The 20677-nt window shown below is 40.5% G+C and overlaps 1 protein-coding gene across 1 annotated transcript in view; it reads left to right on the top strand.

Annotated features, from left to right (window-relative positions):
• The window catches only part of Cad89D (cadherin 89D), a 28619-nt gene extending 12219 nt beyond the window's left edge, over nucleotides 1–16400 (top strand). The window contains 21 exon segments of the mRNA XM_029301061.2: nucleotides 3856–3986; nucleotides 4083–4238; nucleotides 5026–5134; nucleotides 5392–5594; nucleotides 5816–5944; nucleotides 6206–6805; nucleotides 6807–7161; nucleotides 7413–7571; nucleotides 7852–8029; nucleotides 8639–8891; nucleotides 8981–9284; nucleotides 9606–10180; nucleotides 10182–11288; nucleotides 11718–11930; nucleotides 12175–12263; nucleotides 12323–12406; nucleotides 12499–12567; nucleotides 13426–13629; nucleotides 14003–14206; nucleotides 15242–15406; nucleotides 15825–16400. Of these exon segments, the coding sequence (XP_029156894.2) occupies nucleotides 3856–3986; nucleotides 4083–4238; nucleotides 5026–5134; nucleotides 5392–5594; nucleotides 5816–5944; nucleotides 6206–6805; nucleotides 6807–7161; nucleotides 7413–7571; nucleotides 7852–8029; nucleotides 8639–8891; nucleotides 8981–9284; nucleotides 9606–10180; nucleotides 10182–11288; nucleotides 11718–11930; nucleotides 12175–12263; nucleotides 12323–12406; nucleotides 12499–12567; nucleotides 13426–13629; nucleotides 14003–14206; nucleotides 15242–15406; nucleotides 15825–16251 (5714 nt within the window). The 3' untranslated portion in view covers nucleotides 16252–16400.
• The last annotated feature ends 4277 nt before the right edge of the window (nucleotides 16401–20677 follow it).

Genomic DNA, 20677 nt, shown 5'->3' with positions numbered 1-20677 from the left:
CTGTGAAAGTTTATAGCATCGGATCACCGCGTGTCCCAAACTGAAGAAACTACGGACAAGTGCGCAAAAAGTCGGCCGACCTTGGCCCACTTTGTCAAAGCTTCAGAAAGGAGCGAGCTTATCTCTGTAAATGCAACGACACGCGTGCGCGTATGTGTGTGTGTGCATGTGTATGTGTGTGGATATCATCGTGTGTACACAGGAAAGCGTAGCCATTGTCGCATACGGCATATAACGTCCGTTTGGATAGAGATGTGTCGAGCGCTTGTGATTTTCTTGGCCCGCTTGCCTTTCAAAAGTAATTCTTCTCTCGCCTCTCGACTCGAGAGACAGAGGTGAGAGATAAAGATAGAACGAGAGAGAGAGAAAGAGATGCGATTTCCACGAAGTGTGATTTCTTTAAAACATGTCCATAATCCTTCCACATTTTACTCTTTTACTCAGATCTAGGAAGTAAAGCTTCAGAAGATTTAATACTGGTTGCGAGCATGTAGAGAATTATTGCTTGGGATAAATATTATCGCATCGATCATGCAATTAAAAGCTAGGGTTATTAGAATGAAGTAGTCAATTACGTTGGCGTTGATTAATTTGATCAATCAAGCATTGTAACAGCGGCTATGAGATTAAGGCGCGATATCTAAAAAAAATTTACTTTAATTTATTTTTCGTGTAAAAAGTCGACGATTTAAATTATGATTTCTATTCATATTATCCATTATTAATGAGGGGCTTATAAGCTTCGCATGTGACTTAAATGTTTGTAGCAATTTAAAGTGATGAATTTCTTCTTAAGTAAATCTCTGCTCGATTAAACCACTTGGCGTTGCATTGTTCAAGGTTTTGCTACATTACCCGCGTAATCTGTCAGCAAACGTGAATAATAATAATCAGAAAGCGACACGTCTAATAAAAGAGCGACCATCGCACATTCGCACCTCGCAAGAAACTGCTTCGATTGGCGTCTCTTCGAGATGGTTAGAAAGTGTAAAGCTATTTTTAACCGCGTTTATAACGTCGATGATAATTAGACGCGAATTTTTCAATTAGTTCCGCCACGTAAGTAAATCACTAATTAAGGCGCAACCGATCCGCATCTGACGCGACAACACGTTATCGAGTGCGGTCGAATCTTTGCATTTTTTTTCTACTCACTCATATTTCTTATATATCACTATCCTCAACACTTTTAATTTCCTTATTTTTAATTAATGTTTTCCTTTTCTTGTTTATTACTTTCTGCACAAGATCAACATGAATTTTTATTCTGCGTGCGTGCATCGGAATAAGAATGGAGAGTGAACGGAAATATTAGGGAAATTATTCGATTGCCTGATGCATTAAAAATATACGAAGATTTTTTAAAATATATTAAAGTGCGAGTAATATATCAGACTTGAGATAGAGACTTCTTTTTCGTTAAAAAAAACATTTGTAAAATATGTAACGGAAGGATACGATCGTTCGAAAGAAAGAAAGCGTATGTACGTAAATCTAGCGGTAAAATCGATGAAAAGAAAAACAAAAAGCGCGGAGTTTAAGTGGCGTGTTGTATGTACGCACGAGCGAGCGTCCGCTTCTCGGAGCAACATGAGTTACATTCACCGCGCGATAAGGTGAAAGTCTAACGTGTGATAAGTGCAACCGGCCACCTGCGGCCACGTTGCTGCTTAATCTAATTATTTAGCCGCGGCAACAAAACGCGGATCGGTACTTGTTGTCGAGAGAGGGCCCCGAGCTTCGAAACGGGATAACTAATGATGCTGGGATTAGCCCCGCCGCGACATAAATAGGGCAGAATAACAATGTATCAAGCCCGAACTTACCTCCGAGTGGATTGAGATTTATGAGATCCGGATGCGATAGGGTTACGCAAGAAATCCTAACTAAAACCGGCTTTTCTCGCACCTATTATACACAGTGTATCGAAAGATAAGGGCAACCCGTAAGATGCGACATTATATGAGGCGCTTGTTATTTTCTCTTTTTTTCAGAATAATTTAAATATTAACACACTTGTATAGCCTATTGGTTATGATTTGATAAAAATATTCTTTGAGGGTGTAGAAAGGAGTCTATATTCTTTATCTCAGTTATTGAAGACGGAAAAGATCTTGCAAAACATGCAGAGAAGTATATGTACTAATAAATTGATAAATATTGCGTCGAAATATTCTCAAGTGGATAAAGACGTTTCAAACAGTTTCAATAACAGAACAGATCGGCAGACGAGCAATGTATTATTATTATAAAAAGTATTTTGTTCATCTCGTCGCTCCTTGACGTTCTAATTCACCCTGTATGTTTCTGCAATATATATAGTATATGGACCATGGAAGTGTTTACATCGCGATTGCCCCAGCTCCGACGCAGCAGAGCCGTGGAAAAAACTTAGATGGGAATATAAGAGGATGGTCCGCTCGGTAGCTCGCGAATGCTCGAAACGAATCGTCATCGCGCGACGTTTTTACGATGCGGAAGAAGATAAAAAAGTCTTGATTCGCACGAGGGAACCGTAAATATATCTTAACGAGGGCACGTAGCATTTAATCATCACGAATACGTATCATCATCAGCGAAGAGAAGATGCACCCGCGTGATGCACCGCACAAACCCTGATCCGATCGACCGAACGATCTCAGACCTTCTGAATAAATTTCAGATAAGATCGGAGAGCTTCCGCCTTAGTTGCTAGATAACGTTCCCATTATCATCTCTCGATCTGTTCCCTTTCGCAGTCGGAAGCGATGTTTCACTCTCGCGTTCAGATTATGCTGGATAATTGGTCGTTTGTATGTGAACTCGCAACAATGGCGCAAAGTCCAGGATCGCGTTTTGTAGTGACGAAATATGTGTGTGCCAGATCCGCGAGGATGACGTTTATTATTTGAAATACATAAGTGCAGAAGAGAATCTCAAACAGACAGCAATCAGTGTTTGCGAATCGCTTTTGTATTATCTGAAGTAATTGCGAAAATAATTTAAAACAAGAAAACTACTTCTCTGTTTACAAGGGTTGAGACACATCGCGATCGTTCGTTTTTGCGCTCTGTTCTATGTTGTGCTTTGAGCGATTAAAAGATTATACGCTATACGTACGTGAGAGATTTCATCGGGAGTTTCGATAGTTTTTATTAACGAGGGAATTGCACGAGAGGATCGAATCGCATAGATCTTTTGCTGATGTTTTACGCATGCACTTGAAGTACTTGAGCTACATGATAAATTGTGCAAGCGAGAAGGCCCATTATTTAAGTATTACGGAGAAATTTAATCTTGCAAAGAGAGATTGAATTCTTCAAGTACAAGATGTAATGCAAAAAAACGTGATATATATATGACAGCAAATTATTTATATTGTACTTGCACTTTTTTTTGATAACTTTTCCTAATCTTTTATTCCTCGATTATAATAAATGTAACTGCGTTTTATTTTATTAATAAATGGAAAAATGAAAAATTTGCATATTCAACAAATTTACATATTTACATATGCATGTTTCTTTTCGGATAAAATTATTTACAACATGAAGAGGCAACTATTCAGGGATTCCAAAATATTTTATTTTGACTGCATATATTGATCTTCTCTTGTCATAAACTTTGAAGTAGCCAAAAATTGATGCCCAACCAACAAAGACAAACAGCTCTGTTTATGTCATTGTATTCGCTGTTCTCTTTTGGTTCCTACTTTATGATAGAAAAAATCGAATTAAAAATAATTTAATTAATTCCACTTAATTGTATACAATTGTATTCTCGTGATAAGTAACTGCATATAATTTTTGTGCTTGTTGTATTTTAATTGTTCTTAATTAATTTACGTGGAAATTAATGAAGGTCTTATCTCATTAGGATGCCAATTTTATCCCGTCGGAGAGTATCTTAAATTTGTAAGAGTACCGGAGAATCTAAAAACAGGAACTGAAATTCTCTCGCTGGAAGTTTATCCGAGAGATCGACTCGCCATTACACCGGTCGACAAGGTACATAACGTAATTCCTTGTTGTGTGTATTAACTTTCCTTTTATACATATGTGTACAAAGCACCGGCGTGAGACGGCAAAATAAAAATTTCACAGGAGGAGGACGCTGGTTTTTTCGCTTACAAGGAAACGAACAAGACGCATGTCTCCCTGATTCTGGCGCAATCACTGGAGGATCTGGTGGACGCGGAATCTCCGAGAAACCTGTTAAAATTTCGAGTTTCCTGCGACTCGGGTACGGGTGACACGTCGGTAAGTTATTGAATTGGAATAGGGAAAAATGCTTTGTAGGTCGTTGACCCCTTTGCGAGCGAATCGAGAATACCGGTTTGAGAGTAGACACTCAAGCGTGATTTAATCGATTTTCCAATTATACCAGTTATTATATAGAATTCGATAGCTCTTTGATCGCCGGTGGATTTTTTTGTCGTTCGTGTAATTTCGAGTTTAATCGGCAATCGGAGTGTTCGACGACCGGTTCGAACCGGTGCGAGAAACGAACGATTTCGCCTGTTTTAAAGCTTTTTCGCGCACGATAACGAGCATTTATGTAATGATTCTCAGGCTTCCCGGCTAAGAGTCATTAGTGCACCGCGTAATATCGCGTTTATATATTTAATAGCCCCTCGATGTGTCGAGCGTTTCTAGAATTTCTCATTTCCGAACGTTTCGGAGGATGTAAATCATGATATTTTCTCTTTCCACGCGCGGTCCACTTTCCCGCTTTTTAATAATTCAACGCCCGACTTGCTCCGAGACATTCGGCGCGATGGGTGTAAAAGTGGCGATCAATAGCGCGTCGCGATCTTTACACCGCGCTATTTACCCGACTAGATTACGATGATTACGACTTTCGCGTGTACTAGATTCGTCGTGCGTCGATCCTTTCTCATTTCCCAAAAGGCACAAGAGTCAAATGTTTTTACGACACGTCGCGTCGTAAAGAATTCCTTCAGACATGATAATTCAGGATTAGAGCAGAGAGATGAATTTAGCGGGTACAACGATCCGTGTATGACTTATGCGTTTGTATGTTTAGGTATCGGCGCATTTATCAGTGACGGTCTACGTGGAGGATATAAACGATCACGCCCCACAATTTGTCGATGCGCCCTATCACGTGTCGGTGGACGAGCTTACGCCAGTCGGTGAGATATTAGTCCCATACACTATCGGTTTTGCTAGCACCTAAATTTCAGCTTAATTAATATCCCATTTGTTTCGTGCGTCAAGTGATGTAATTCATCTTATATGATCGGCGGAAATTAAATACTTGTTCACGATTCATCCTGTGCGCTTGAACGCGTTCGACATTTATTTTTCCGATTGCGATATTTTATTTACGGCGACATCAGACTTTGGAGAATTATTCGAACGCGAGATATAAGGAAATAAAATCTCGTAGGTGTGACGATATTTCGCGGAATTCACGCGCTGGACGGCGACAAGCCGAATACGCCCAACAGCGACGTCTATTATGCCATCGTTAAAGGAAACGAGCAGGGCAAATTTTCCCTCGAATCCGGACACAGAACCGCCATGATCCTACGCAAGCCGGTCGACTACGATAGTGGAGATCGCGAGTTCAATCTGATTATTACCGCGACCGTGAGTATCCGAAAGCGTGACATTTTCTCTTTCTTTATAGTTTTCTATTCCTTGTTTGAGAAAATTAACAAATAATTATATAATTGTATATTGCATTTTGTATAATACCTTTGATTAATGTGTTTAGCAGAAATTGTATGATAGTAACTCGGTGGTGATAAGTTAAATTAATTTAATTTTATTGCGTCTCGTGATGTTATATGTTTGGAAAAACGCTTTAGGATCGAGGCGTTCCAGCTAAAAGCACAGACAGCACTGTAAAGATAACTGTGCTGGACAACGATGATCTTGATCCAAAGTTTACACAGGACATCTACAAGACGAAGATTCAAGAATTTTATCCTATGCCGGTATGATTATAAAAATTGATATCAATTATGTCTTTAAAGTCGTTGGATTGATCTAATAAAAATACAAATTGAGTTGATCGAGAATTATTTAAATATCGCGACATAATAGAAACATGCGGATAATTGTTACTTAAAGAAAATTAAGTGATGATTTTATTTTATTTTATTTTATCAATTATTTTATTAATTTTAACTTTATTTTATTTGAAATGATAATCAAATAAATTTATTTGAGAAACTCGTCTCTCGCTCTTCTCGTAGGAATATCCAATCTTCAGAGAAATCAACTTTACCAGTCCGATCCACGCGGTTGATCGCGACCGGGACATAAATGTGCCGATGCGATACGATATAATATCCGGGAACGAGAGGAGCTTCTTCCATCTTGATCCGAAGAACGGTTCGCTATTCCTAAAACGCGCGATTGATCTCGACGCCGAGCGGAGCTTGTCGGGCAACACTTTCAATCTTCAGGTTCATGCGTCGCAGGTGGACAACCCGCTGAAGATGACCGTCGCGCGGGTCGAGGTGGAAGTGTTGGATCTGAACGACAACCTGCCACAATTCGAGGTCGATCTCTACAATATCAGCATCGTGGAAAATCTGCCGAACGGCTTCAGCGTTCTGCAGGTGATCGCCCGCGACAAGGATCAGGGAGAAAATGGAAAGTTTGATTATCGATTGGAGGATCTATCAGGCGCCTTCTCGGTGGATCCAGCATCTGGCTGGCTTACAGTCCGGGATCAGACGATCCTGGACCGCGAGAAGCGAAGTCGTCTGAAGATGAAGGTCCACGCCGTGGAGCATCAGCCTAGCGTCGTGACGAGCGAAGCTTCCGGTGGATCCTCCGTGGACGTCGAGGATCACTTTGCTCGATGCCAACGATAACAATCCCATCTTCGTGCCGGGCAATCTTTACGAACTGGTGGCGAGAAGCGACGCGAAGATCGGCACCGTGTTGGGCCAGGTACACGCAATGGATGACGATCTGGGTCCCAATGGATTGGTCCGCTACCGGCTGCAAAAAGCAGGCAACTCCACGTTGCGCAAACCGCCGTTTGCGGTGAATGAAAGCACGGGTCTGATCACGGTGTCGGAGAGTCCGATACTCGAGGGCAGGCACGCGATTTTCGTGGAAGCAGCTGATCAGCCGGCGAACCCCAGCGAAAGAAGATTCTCCTTGGCGGTCGTCACGGTGGACGTTTTTCGAGCAGACGGTAAGAAAGTTATATATAGCTAAAGCAATTCACATTTAATAACGAGAACTTTTATTGGAAGTCAAAAATAAATGTTGTTTCAATAATTTAGGGATATTTTTAATTAATAAATTAATATTCTTTTAGAATTGTAATTTTTCGAAGAATGAAAATAAATGATTACAAGTATCCGACAGAATTTTAAACGGATCCTTGTAAAATCCATTAGATTATTTTATTTTTACTGCGACATCAGGTGACTTGGATTTTAGGTCCAGATTCGTGGGAGCCAGATTTTGTCGGCGCACCTTACGAATTTTGGGTCGGCGCGAATGTGCCTGTAGGCACCAGCGTCGGGCAGATTCGCTTGAATGACGCTGTCAAAACTAACGATCTCATCTATGATCTCCTGCATGGTTACGAGGATGGAGGTACGTATAATTATAATTTATACGTGACGACACGATATGTTAATTAATATGTTAATTAACCTTGCGTGTTGCCCGCGGGAATTAAAAGCCACATAGTCGCGCCGCGAATCCTTAACGCGACGGGTCTAATAAACCCGTCGAATAAAAGAGGGACGGGGTGTCCCTAGGTGCGTTCTAATTTTAATATTCGACGGAGGACGGAAACACAAAGGCATTGAAACGCCTATATTATTCATGCAAATACGTAACACATGCCGCATGCATGCGTACCGGATTTCAGTTCCATTTGCTGTGGAGGAGCGCTCGGGCACGATAACTGTCGTGGAGGAGATCGAGCGTTTCGATCGGTCCGCATATGACTTCGAGGCGATCGTCACTGACGAGCGAGAGCTGACGCTGATCACGAACGTCTCCATTCACGTGGTGGATCCGAACGACGACAGGGGAATTTTTACCAAGTAAGTGAAATTCGATTTTGATCACGATTGTCATACAAACCCTCTTAAAAAATACTTAATATTAAATGTTAAAATTAATTTAGATTTTTCTCAAATCTATTGGTCTTTGATTTTCTTATAAATTCAACTAAAATTCTAATAAAAATATACAATTAATATAATAGATATAGAACAATTGAATATCAACAATAAAGTTGAATTTTCAGGTATTACTAAAAAAATAATTATTAATATATACAATTGAATAACTTAAAAAATAAATATTAGTACTATGAGAAAAACACTAATCATATTAAAGCAAAACTTATCAAAACACAAAAATAAAATAAATTATATAATTATATTTAAACATATAAAATAATCTTTTATTAAATATTTTTAATAAAAACTAAATAATTTCTCTTTTCTTCGATTGTTGATCGCAATTAAGAGAAGTTTTGTCAATTAATATTCTGGCGATTTCTTACTTCAGTTAATAGAGATTTATATTACTTTGTCATCAGCATGCCTTTGATATATTTCCGACGCGAGATTTGCCAATTGACTTTGCCGGGAAAAATGTCGCGATACAATACTACTGTCGATTCAGAAGTTGACCGTTGATTGCAGAGGAACGACTACTGCTCCTTTGGTCTTCCATGTGATGGAGAACGTTCCCGATGCATTGATCGGCCAAGTGCTTCCGCACAATGGCACAGCATCTGGCACTCAGTTTCTTATCGTTAATCAACAGGACGTGCCGGATGTCGCCATTATGAATGACGGGTCTCTCTATGCTCCTCGAGGCCTAGATCGCGAGACGAGAGAAAATTATAGTGTCACCGTTATCGCCGAAGGTTTGCGCGGTGTAGGTGTGTTTCAGGTAAATTTTCCACGTCTAACATATGTACCTTCGTCTTTGCTATTCGCGTTGGTTTGTCGCTTTGAATGATGGAATAAAAAAATGTTTAGGTGCGAATTGTCGTCGACGACGAGAACGATAACGCGCCGAAATTCACTCTGCCCGCTTACGAAGGTCAGATCATGGAAAATAGTCCCTCGGGAACGGAGATCGTTCTGACAGATCCGATCGTGGCGAGTGATAAAGATGAAGGCAGAAATCGGGAGTTCACGTTTGCTCTACAGGGCGAGGGTAGCGGCCTGTTTAGGATTGATCCAGTAACGGGCAGAATTTTCTTCGTGGGTATTGACAATAGAGTTCTGGATCGCGAAACACGAGCGAATTACGAGCTGCAAGTTATCGCCACTGATAGAGGTAAGTGTATTTGTTTTTTATTTATTTTTCTATTATTTCACATTTTTTAATATCTTTAATATTTTTATTTATTAGACTATCTAACTTTTAAATATCATGACGAGATAAAATAATAATAAATATAAATGAATTTTAAAATATACATAAAATTATAATAATTTAATCTGTTAATAATTAACATAACGCGGATAATTTATTTGTTTCTAAAATTGTTGTTATAAAAATATTTCTAAAAATTGATTTAGTATGAAACAGTTCGAAAGATGTATTTTAAAATCGAGTTCGGAAACGAGTGTTTCAAAGGCGCTTCTCGTATCATAGGTGGGCTGAAGTCGGAAAGTGCTCTGAAGATAATGGTGCTCGACGCGAACGACAACGCTCCAAAGTTTATACGAATGGTGGTTCTGCCGGATCAGGGTGTGCGCGTATCGCATGATCCGAGTGTACCCGAGACCGGGGATGGGGCAACGTCTCAGCAAGGTAGCGACGGCGGGCGACGTTCGCCGTTGCTGCTGGTACCGGAGAACACGACGATCGGCGTGCCGATAATTCGCTTGCTGGCAGACGACAAGGATGAAGATGCAAACGCGATGATAGCGTACAGTCTGAGCAACGAAACAATCTTGAGCGGAGTGAGGTCGCGTCGTTACGACGCAACCAGTCGTCGTTATTTCCACCTGGATCCGCGTACAGCCGAAATATCTATCGCCCGGAGTTTACCATCCGAGAAGGATATCCGGCTGTTTGTCCTGGCGAGGGACTCGGGCGGTCTTTCGGACAACATTACCGTTCGAATTCACGTGACGGACGTCAACGATCACGCGCCCGTCTTCGATAAATCCTGGTACACCTTCGACCTGGCTGAGGGTACCTACAACAATCGCGCGATCGGCGCGGATAAAGGCGTTCGATGCCGATTTTGGCGCAAATGCCGATCTAAGCTACGAGTTGATTACCAGCCACGAGGACTCGAAAAAGATCGGCAACTCGTCGCGTTCGTTTAACGTAGATCCTGCTGAGGGAATAATAAGAGTGAGCGGTACTCTCGATCGCGAGAGAGCCGCGACTCATCGTCTTCTCGTGGTGGCGCGCGATCAAGGTTTGCCGAGCCTGAGCTCGTCCGTGGAGGTAGAGATCAATGTGCTGGATGTGAATGACAACGCGCCCAAGTTCCACGGTTACAACGAGCTAGAGAAAAAGGATGATCGGTTGCCGATTTACCGTGTTTCCGTTCTGGAGAATGTCCCGATCGGCACGCAAGTGGTTAAGGTATACGCAAACGATAGCGATTTTGCCGGGAACGGAAACGGATTGATCCTGTTCGACCTCAGTCATCAGGATCGCACGGAGAAGCAGTACTTTGCGGTGGACAGCAAGGAAGGCGTTATCACGACCATCGCCAAGCTCGATTACGAGACCAAGAAGGATCATCGTTTGATCGTCACGGCGGGCGATCTGGGTTCGCCGATCAGTCTGACCTCCTCGGCCGTGGTTCTCGTCAACGTGCTGAACGTTGACGACGACGAAGAAGCGGACAACGAGGTGCACAAGATGCCAACCTTCCAACATCGTTATTACGAGGTGGAAGTCGACGAAAACGCCTCTGTGCCATTACTGATCGTGCAACTCGATCTGGCCGATAATTATCACGGCGATCATATAAGATACAGCGTTGCGGCTGACGGTTCCGATGGCAGGGATCACTTCTCCGTGGATCCGAAGAACGGTTCTCTCTATCTGATGACGGAGATCGATCGAGAGATCAGAGATCGGTACGAGGCCAAAATCAGAGTCGATCGATTGAAGCTCGGCCGCGGCATGCCGGTGATGATTTACCCGGTCGTCGGCGAGAGACTGAACGGTCTTTCGCCTAACGAGGCTAGAGTGGTCGTCAGGATAAAGGATGTGAACGACAACGCGCCTAGGTTCAAGTCGAGAGACAGGCCTATCCTCGCCGCTGTACCTACTACCGCTCATTACGGTTACGAGGTCGTCAAAGTGGAGGTACGTACATACACACAGAGCTGCGCGACTAAAAGTGAGCTGGTTTTAATCCATTTTGCTTTTTGCGCCATTTCCTCCGCCTTCTTTTTATCTTTTCGTCTCTCTGGAGCGTCTCTCTCGAGCTTTATTTGATTTTCCGAAATAGCTTTTTCACATAGTAAATGCCGTGTCACCTATACGGAACATTCTGTTAATTGCGATGTAATAGAATGCGCGCTAATGGAATGAACGAACGCGTATATTCTGAGAGTGGAGACTTTCCGTACAATTGAAAAATCTCTCGAGCACATGAGATCGGATGTAAAAAAAACTTTGGCGAACTAAAGAAAACCCCGGGTGTCTGAAAAAGAATCGTTCTATATACATCAGCTTTAAAGTGGATAAAGTCGACGAGATTTATTTGGGTGCGCTCTTGGCTGGGATTCGCAGGCCGAGGATCCGGATCTGGGGATAAACGGCGAGATACGCTACCAAATTCTCGGTCGGGAGGACGCTCCGCGCTTCGCCATTGACCCACTCAGCGGTCAAGTGCGATCCGTGGCGAGTTTCAGCCGCGACGCCGGTCGCGTCTTCGGCTTCGACGTCAAGGCCACCGACAGACAGGGCGCCGAGAGCGGGCGCAGCAGCATCGCCAACGTCTTCGTAAGTTTGTCTGTCGTATATATTCCACATTACCCTCTCTTTCTCATCCTTTCTCCGCCCTTTCTCTGTCTCTCACATGCGGTATATCTTAATTACTCCTTGTTAAAGATAGCACTTGGTTTAATTTCCCCACGGGGAAATGGAATGTTTCGAAAGACGGAAACACCCTCCTTCGCTCTCTCTTTCCGCTCACTCGACAGTCTGTTTTGCTATCCAGTATGTGTATCTTGAACCGAATTTGTAGGTGTACGTATTGGACGATCAGAAGCAAATCGTGATGGTTATGGGACGGAAACCTATCGAGATCGAGCCGGAGCTCGGAAATATCACCATGTAAGTGTGTGTGTACTGCTGGAAAAAATATCGCGAATTTACGAACTGTGATCTTTCAGCGCGTTGCAGAATGTCACTGGTTTGGACGTGCGAGTAAGAAAATTGGAGCCCCACATCGAGAAAAATTTGATTGACACTGCCTCGTAAGTGAATCGCAGAGCGATTTTAATAAATGAATGATATCATTTAAATTGATACAATCGCCGATTGAATTTTTCATTTATTTCATTTTCAGCACCGACGTTTATTTGTACGCGATCGATCCGCATCTTAACGTTATGGTAGACATGGATACTTTGCACAGGTAATTAATCGTATTATTATGTTATGTAATATTCAACAAAAATAATTTTAAAAATGCTTTATTATGTGTGTTCTAATTTCAAAAACTTGAGAATTTAGAAAAATACTATTTCATGACGGGAAAGTATTATAAATTAAGCTTCCAATTAAGTATTCATTTGTTTATTCAAGTATAAAAATTCTTCAGGTCCTTGAACACTTAAATTTGATGCTAAAACAAAAAAAATGACAATGATATGTCAAAATTAAGAATTTGCTGGATTTTTGTCAAATTGTGAGAATTAAATTATGTAAAAGCTCTCAAGGTTACTGAATACAAATTTGATGTCAAAATTAATTATAATATGATAGATTGATATAGGCCGCGGAGAATATAGATAATTAATTACAATTTTGCCGCGATGTAATAAACCTAACATTTGATTATGAAAATCTTATTAGCTTTAATCTTCACAATAAATTTCTTGTAAGCTGTGAAAGTTTTAACTATATACTTAATTTTGAACGAAGTAAAACTTTGTTAGAGAACATGTGACATACCGTAGCTATAGGATAATAATTTATGTCGAAATAACCACAACTTGACCTTACACTTTTTAAAGCTGTAACATTTTTACGAATCGTAATGTATAGAAATGACAAGGAATTATTCTTCATCTTTACGTTTTTTTTTTAAATAGATCTATTATGCAAGAGATTTCAAATTTTGTTAATTAACTGGTCTCGATTTTTGCAAAAAAAGTTTAATTAGATTCTCCTCCAGATTGAGCATTGAAATCGATTCGTATCTCGTAGGTGAAGTTTTATAAGTCATTTACATTTGATACCAAGTTTGTAAAAAGCTCGACTGAATTTTCAGCGTGTTTAATACCAAGAAGGTGGACATAAAACGCGAGTTGAACGAGTATCGCGTGCTGGAGATCGCCGGCAACGCTCCGCGCAGAGGCAGTCAACGTTACTTGCTGTCCACCCTCGAAGTGGGTGTCGTGGTACTCGGCTGCGTCGTCTTCGTGGGCGCCCTCGTGACCGCCCTGTGCGTCACCTGCGTTCGTCGCAACAAACGGTACGCGGAATACGATTTTGCTCGTTCACCATGTCGCCTAACGTCGATGCAACGTATATCTACTCTACCGTACTAACTCCCAGACATGTCAGCTGAAGGACCTTTTACCATCTCTCTATCTCTCTTTCTTCTTTTTCCTCTCACTCACCGAGAGAACGTAGTAATTAACACTGATTAACATATGCGCTCTATCTAAACTAATGATGTCTCGCATGTAAGGATATTTTCGGACAAATAACGGAATGCGAAGGGGAGACTCGAGAATTTGTTTCGATCTTTTATCTTAATTGGTGTTCCGAATGCTGATTTTCCACTCAATTTGCCACAAATTGGGTGCTACTCTGAACTGGGAGTCTCGAACTCCATTCGTTAGTCGCAGACGACGAGACAAGGCCATATTCTCGACGGTCGGCCCGGTCGGATTTGCTCTAACGGATCCTGCTGGGACTCTACAGAAGCCGTCGCTCTTTCCCAGCTTCGTCGACGGTCTCCATTACGACCCCGAGCCCTTTTGCTCCGAGGTACCAAGGCGTCAGAGCATATGCGAACACGGCGGCAGCTGCGTCCGCTTTCACACGTAAGTTTTCATTTGTTGCAAGATTATTAGTGAGTAATTGAGGTGATTCGAATAATTTATACACATGCAGTGTTGATCCATTAGAATTTACAAATTAATTTATCTCTGAAAGTATGGCGAGCAAAAGGAATAATTGATGCTTTTATACAAAGAATAATGAAAAGAATCGATTTATAGTACATTAAAAAAATATATATTCTATTTAAAAAATCTAGTTAACTCTGAAATCTCTGCAACGTTTTTATTTTTAAAACAATCGCACGTGCTGATCTGATGTCCTACTCGAAAGAATTTAATCACCATATGTGCTTCTTTTATGTTTGCCAGAGATACTTTTAGAGATAAATCTATTTATATAGATTATGGATTTTATACATCCCATATGCGATATAATTCATTTATTCATTGATTCACCTTATACGTATATACAGAAGATATCTCTAGATAAGTGCCGTTTGAAATAACTGCTAAACGGTACAATGAGAAAAATGTAACAAGATTTCCTATGTTATTTTTTTATATAGAATAATGGAAGAGATAATAATAAAGAAGCATTGTTTAAATAAAAAGATTCTTCTGGTAATTTGCAATCAAGTACTGATGCATTGAAAGCTGTCATTCTTTGCAATATTTTCATTTAATTAAATTTTCTTTTCAGTATTCAAAATTTTTAAATATTACATTCATTACAAAAATATTAAATATTGTATTTTCAATGAATCCCTGAATTTTTTAAACTCGTACGTTAATCTATCTACAATTTAATGAAGAAAATAATTTTAAAGTTAAAAAGTCCAATACAGAAAACACGCCTAAAGTAATTTTCACAACTATGATAAAATATCTCTCATCTTGATAGAGAAAATCATATTTAAGTGAATTTTAAAGACGAATAATGTCAGAGAAACAGAGAATTGGAGCGGATCGCGTTGACTCCTTTGCTCCCGAAGGAAAGCTATTATTATAGATTTACTCTATCGGGGAGAATTTCAGAGTATCTTAAAATATATGAGATGCCATCGGGGCTACTTTCAGGATGGGCGGAGGCGGAAAGCACGCGGTGCGTTCGACGGGTACCTTGAAAGGCCTCGAGGCATCCGCGACATCCTTACATTCCAGCGGTCAGGATTCTGGTATCGTGGCGCGCACCTCTTGCCATTGCAGTCACTCGTCCAGTCCTTCCAGCGGCGAGAGCAGCAAGTAAGTAGGGCTTCCAACAAGTTCTCCTCTCTCGACACGGTTTTCAAGAAATTTATGAAAAGCGCAGTATAACGTAATTATTTTCTAAATAATATAATATAAATTAGCAAAAAATTATAACGCTCTTATATATTGAAATAAAATTGTAAAATTAATGTAAGTACAGCCCAACTTAAAAGCATAAATCATTAAAGTGTTAATGAATATTATAAATTTTTATTACTTCCCAATACTTTTTATATGATAAATTGGGAAGTAATAAAAATTTATAATATTTATTAACACCTTAATAATTTATGCTCTTGAGTTGGCCTGTACTTACATTAATTTTACAATTTTATTTCGATATAATATAAACATTCTTTATCTTGCCGTATCTCCACTGTCCGCGCAAATCTTTCTTTCATCTTTTTTTTAGCGGGTACGAGGACTCGCTCAAGTCCCTTCAGCGTCACGAAAGATGCAACGACGTCTCTCGTGGGGGATCCCACGACACGTCGAGCGTGGTCGGGAGACGAGCAAAGCTGGCGGCGAAACGACGACAGCGATTCCACTCCTTCTCGAACGGCGAATCCGTCTATACCCAGGAGATGACGTTGCAACGGGATCAGCACTGTTGCACGGGCACCGGGACTGACAAGAGACGTCACGCGGAACATCGCCGGGTGCATTCCGAGGCGGAGAACAATATCACCGAGACGGTGATACACGAGCATCCCGGAACGGAGATCTCGTTAGCTGGCACCCTATCGAACCCTACGACGACCACCCTTCACGGTAGGTCCGATATCGACGAAAGTAGAAGACGGAGCAGTTGGAACAGATATAATTTTGGTGCAACATAATAATAATAATAAAAAAAAAAGGTACGTTCTCAATAGTACACATTTGTCAAAATTGAGCGGATAAAATCGTATTCGCAGGTAGATCCAGAACTAGCCACATGCTCTATTAGCGGCGTCGATTTGTAAAAAACGGAGAGAAAGCATCTCCGAGGAGGAATATATAAACTTGCGGCTGCAAGTTTTTTTTTCGTTTTTATTCGACAATAATTTATTCGTAATAATTTTTCTCGGCAAAAATTTCGGATATAAATGATTTTTATATACGTTGTATATTGCTCTCGTCACAGCGTGTCATCTCGTTGCCAAAGTATTTGCGCGTCGTCGAATCAGAGAATCACTCATTTCTGTAAATACACGACACCGTTTTCAATTTTTCAATTTTTATTCTTTTGATTAATTAATCGAGATTAGATTAGACTATGGCGCGACGATTAGAGATACAACTATATCGATTAAGATTATTTATAGTTCAAGTACGAAACGTGAAATGTGAATGTTTCTATTGTATAATATTAATATATAGCAACACAATTTGTTGTAGATCGTGTACAGATATATTCTTGATTACCTATATGTTATTGATTTATTTAATATATACATATATATATATATAAAATATGTAATTATTACATATTTATATGTAATATATGTGCATTTTTGTAAAATGTAATAAAATGTAACATATATAGTGTGATTTATGTCGCAAAGAAGAGAAAAATTTTCTTTTCCATCTTCTCGCTCTTTAACCCGAATAGCGGGTCATTAATTCATTAACGTTCTACTTTAAGAACAAAAATTTTATTATGAACAAAACATTTTACTAATAAATGATCTTTATTCTTGTGTGTTAAATTTCTAGAAATAAACAAAATTAAGTGACCTTTTAGCTTCAAGATTAGTAAAAATGATCTGTTTAATGATTTCAGTAATGTAATGTGAGATTTGTCAAAAATCAAAACTATCGAGGTAATTAATATTCTTGATGTCGTAATTATAAGTTTAAAAGATGGTTGGAATACGGGCGCAATCACGCCACGTCCCGTCTTGTCAAAAGCGACCTTCGGAGATATGTCGATAGCTCGCAATTTCTCTCAAAGTCCTCCGAGGATCCGTGGAATCCCCTTACTTTGATTAAATCAGCGTAGGTGTTTAATTACGATAAATCGAATCGGTACGCGGGAACGCATTGTTAATCCCTCTTTAAAGGTAGAGATAATCGAAGGATGATTTGGATAAATTATTGATAATGCCTATCGGAACGAGAGAAAGAAAGTCGTTTCTGATTGCCTTTTTATTATGATCAGTTGGTGGATGATGAACGATCGTCTCTCCATTCTCGTTTTTAAAACGCGACAAAAACGAACGCTTTTGTGTAGCTTCAACGGCAAGAAGACGAAGAAGCAATATCAGTTGCAGGAAAGACATTCTATTGTAAGGATGGTTTTTTCGAGTGGTCGAAATATCGCGAAATTTAAACGTAATTGCAGCAAGTAAAGTTAAGAAGGTTAATTACTTTCTCGTATAAAGGGATAAATAATCGGAGATATATAATTATTTTATTATATATTGTTGCAGTAATTAATTTATTTATTCGGGTCTTTGTGTGATGTTTGCCGTGTCATAGTATTATTGGAAAACGATGAGATTAGATTCGACTGCGGGTCCAGAGGGAGCACTTGGAGGAGTGCAGCTAATACGTTCGGTAAATAAGTTTCAAGCGCCCGATCGAGCCGAATCGAATTACGTCGTCGATTATAGGATCAGACCGGCTTAAAAGGTCGATTAACACCCTCGACCTCAACCGTGGGATTTCGGGGACGATGTGTCGAGAACACGCCATATCCCCCTATAATCGCGAGATTACGTGGAAAAATGTCGGGAGAAGGATTCCGGGTTTTCTCCGAGCAGACACATATACGCAGGATTAAATTTCTAATATTTCACTCAAGTATTCGAATAACGTTTGCAGGAGCTAGGCGGACTTGATGAGACTCGACGACGGTTTCGCAGTCAGTCAATCGTCGGACAAGGCCGTGGCCTTCGATTTCGCTCCCGCAGCTTCTCATCGTCCGGAATCCTCGACTCTCTTATCTCCGGCCTCTGCTTTTCTTTCATTTAGCCGTGGCTTTAAAAAGAGAGAACCCGCTGTCACTCTTCCCGCCAAGTGTCGATCCGAGAGGATCGAATCGCTCCGTTATAAACTCGAGATCGCGCCGACCGAGACAATGTGTTTTTAACTCGAGAATTTTTGACCAAGATTTCTCGACGAAGAAATCGCAAAAAGGAAAAAAGCCGGGGGATATCCATACAATTTCGTGTCCAGCAATTGTGATCAACTTTATCGCACTCCGTTGCTCCGGGAGAAAAGTCGTTCTCGTACGAGCACGTTCGCGGCATTAGTATTTTTGTCCGCAAAATAGCCTCGTTATATACAGATATATCTCATAAATACTTAGCTGGAAAATGTGTCTCGAGTAGCCGGTGCAACCGCTGGCTCGGGAAACGCAGAATATATGAACTCTCGGAGAGAGGGAGACTCTTTAAGTATCGATCGACGGGAAAATGAACGACTTGTTTCGTGCTTTGGACGCCAAGGCGAGCTAATTCGCATATTCAATCGTATGCATTAGAGCACGGGCGCTATTAGGTGCACGTGGAGACAGGATGGTGCAGCAGCCGCAACTCGAAACTCGATCGCTCGTTACGACGCGGTATCGGTACTCTAATATCGCGAACCAAGAAGGTTACAGGTCGTGTGTCGCGTCCTGGGTCGGCCGACCTTGCCCTTAACCTTAACCCGAACTATACTGGTCATCGATAAAGGAACATGTCGCATTTTCGCGCGAGAGGAACACAATGGGTGCCGATCTTGGGAGAAGGAGACTCTCCTCCGGAAGAGGAATGTCGGTGCGGCGTTTCAAATTAGGCGAGAAATTCTTCGACCGTAGTTTTGCCACGGACGATTAATTCGCGAATTCCCGTAATTTCGGAGTAATTGCGGGAGGCGAAAGGGAAATAGAAAATCGCGAAGACTGCGCAGGGGCAAAAATGCGAAATACTTGGGATGAATGCGACGAAAGAGCGAACGATTCTGAAAGTGCAATTTCTCACTGATGGCCAGGAAAATGCATGCAAACACTGCGTTTCTCGACGAAAAAGGGAAAAAATAAAACTGGCGCGTCTCTCTGTTTGCAAGTCACCTATATGCAGTTTATACTAACGAAGGGAGCGTCCTTGTCTCTCCTTGTCTGTCCTTGTGCCGAGGGATGAGATGGTCGGCGAGATCGCCGGCGCGATCTGAATGTTCTCTTTTAAGATTTTCGTTGGAACAATAGCGAAAGGGGAAGATGAGAGTATACATATTGTAGCGGGAGGAAAGAGAGATATATATATATATATATATTGGAGCGAGACAAATATATATTTCAGTAGTTCTCTTTCTCCTTTTCCGTCTCGCTTTGCAATGCGTCTAAATGGTTAGAAAAATAGCGAAAAATTTCGAGATGTAGTAAGCGAAATGCTTTGTTAATGCGCTTTAATCTAATACAAATAACACCATTTTGAGAAGATCTCTTCGGGTTACTCGAAGATAATTGACAAGATATAATTACAATAATTGCGAATTCGATAATCCGGAATTTAAATTTCCTTCATCATATATTGAGTTTGCTTCTTACAAAGTATACATGGTTTATAATGTTTTTCAATAAGAAATATTTTAAAGAATTTTTATCGTCTCGACATAGATCTCATTACATATCATTATTATATCATGGATTACAAAATTAGACGTTTATTTAAAAAGAACTACAGAAATCTGATGTTCGTGAGTTAGGCTCTTTAACGACTCATTCGAACGATCAGCCGTAATTCAAGCCAACAATTATAATGTGTTACACTGCGTTTTTCATATTATAAGTCTATATATTTTACATGTATGATATAAGTTCGGTCTTTCCAAATTATTTGATTTATGGATATGTTAGCAAAGCAATATTTGTATTGATAAAGACTGTCGTATAGTCGAAACGTTTACTAATTATCATTTATATTATTTTCATGACTTAGAATAAATTGTTAACACCTAATTAATTAGCTCGTCAAGTTGGCCTTTTAATTTATAACTTATTTAAATTTCCTTCTTCTTCTCTCCTTTTCTTTCTCGATATCTCATTGGCGAGACAATTCGACGATAAATTTAAACGACGCAGAAAAAGTATCGTTCTCCGACGAGAAATTGGAGGATTCGCTCGCCCAAGATTCGAAAACGCTTACGAACTCGGATTCCGAACCGAGCCCGCCAACGATGCAGTTTTTCCATTGCGTGGAAATCCTTGTCGTGCAACGTTCGTCGACGAACTCCCCGGATGAGTCTCCCGTTTAACGACGGCAGCCGAAAAAAAATCGATCATCCCGACGCAGAGTT

This window comes from Nylanderia fulva, unplaced genomic scaffold, assembly GCF_048542155.1.
Source record: "Nylanderia fulva isolate GAGA-0341 unplaced genomic scaffold, ASM4854215v1 Scaffold23, whole genome shotgun sequence".
Lineage (NCBI taxonomy): Eukaryota > Metazoa > Arthropoda > Insecta > Hymenoptera > Formicidae > Nylanderia > Nylanderia fulva.
This window is presented reverse-complemented; position numbering and strand designations above follow the sequence as displayed.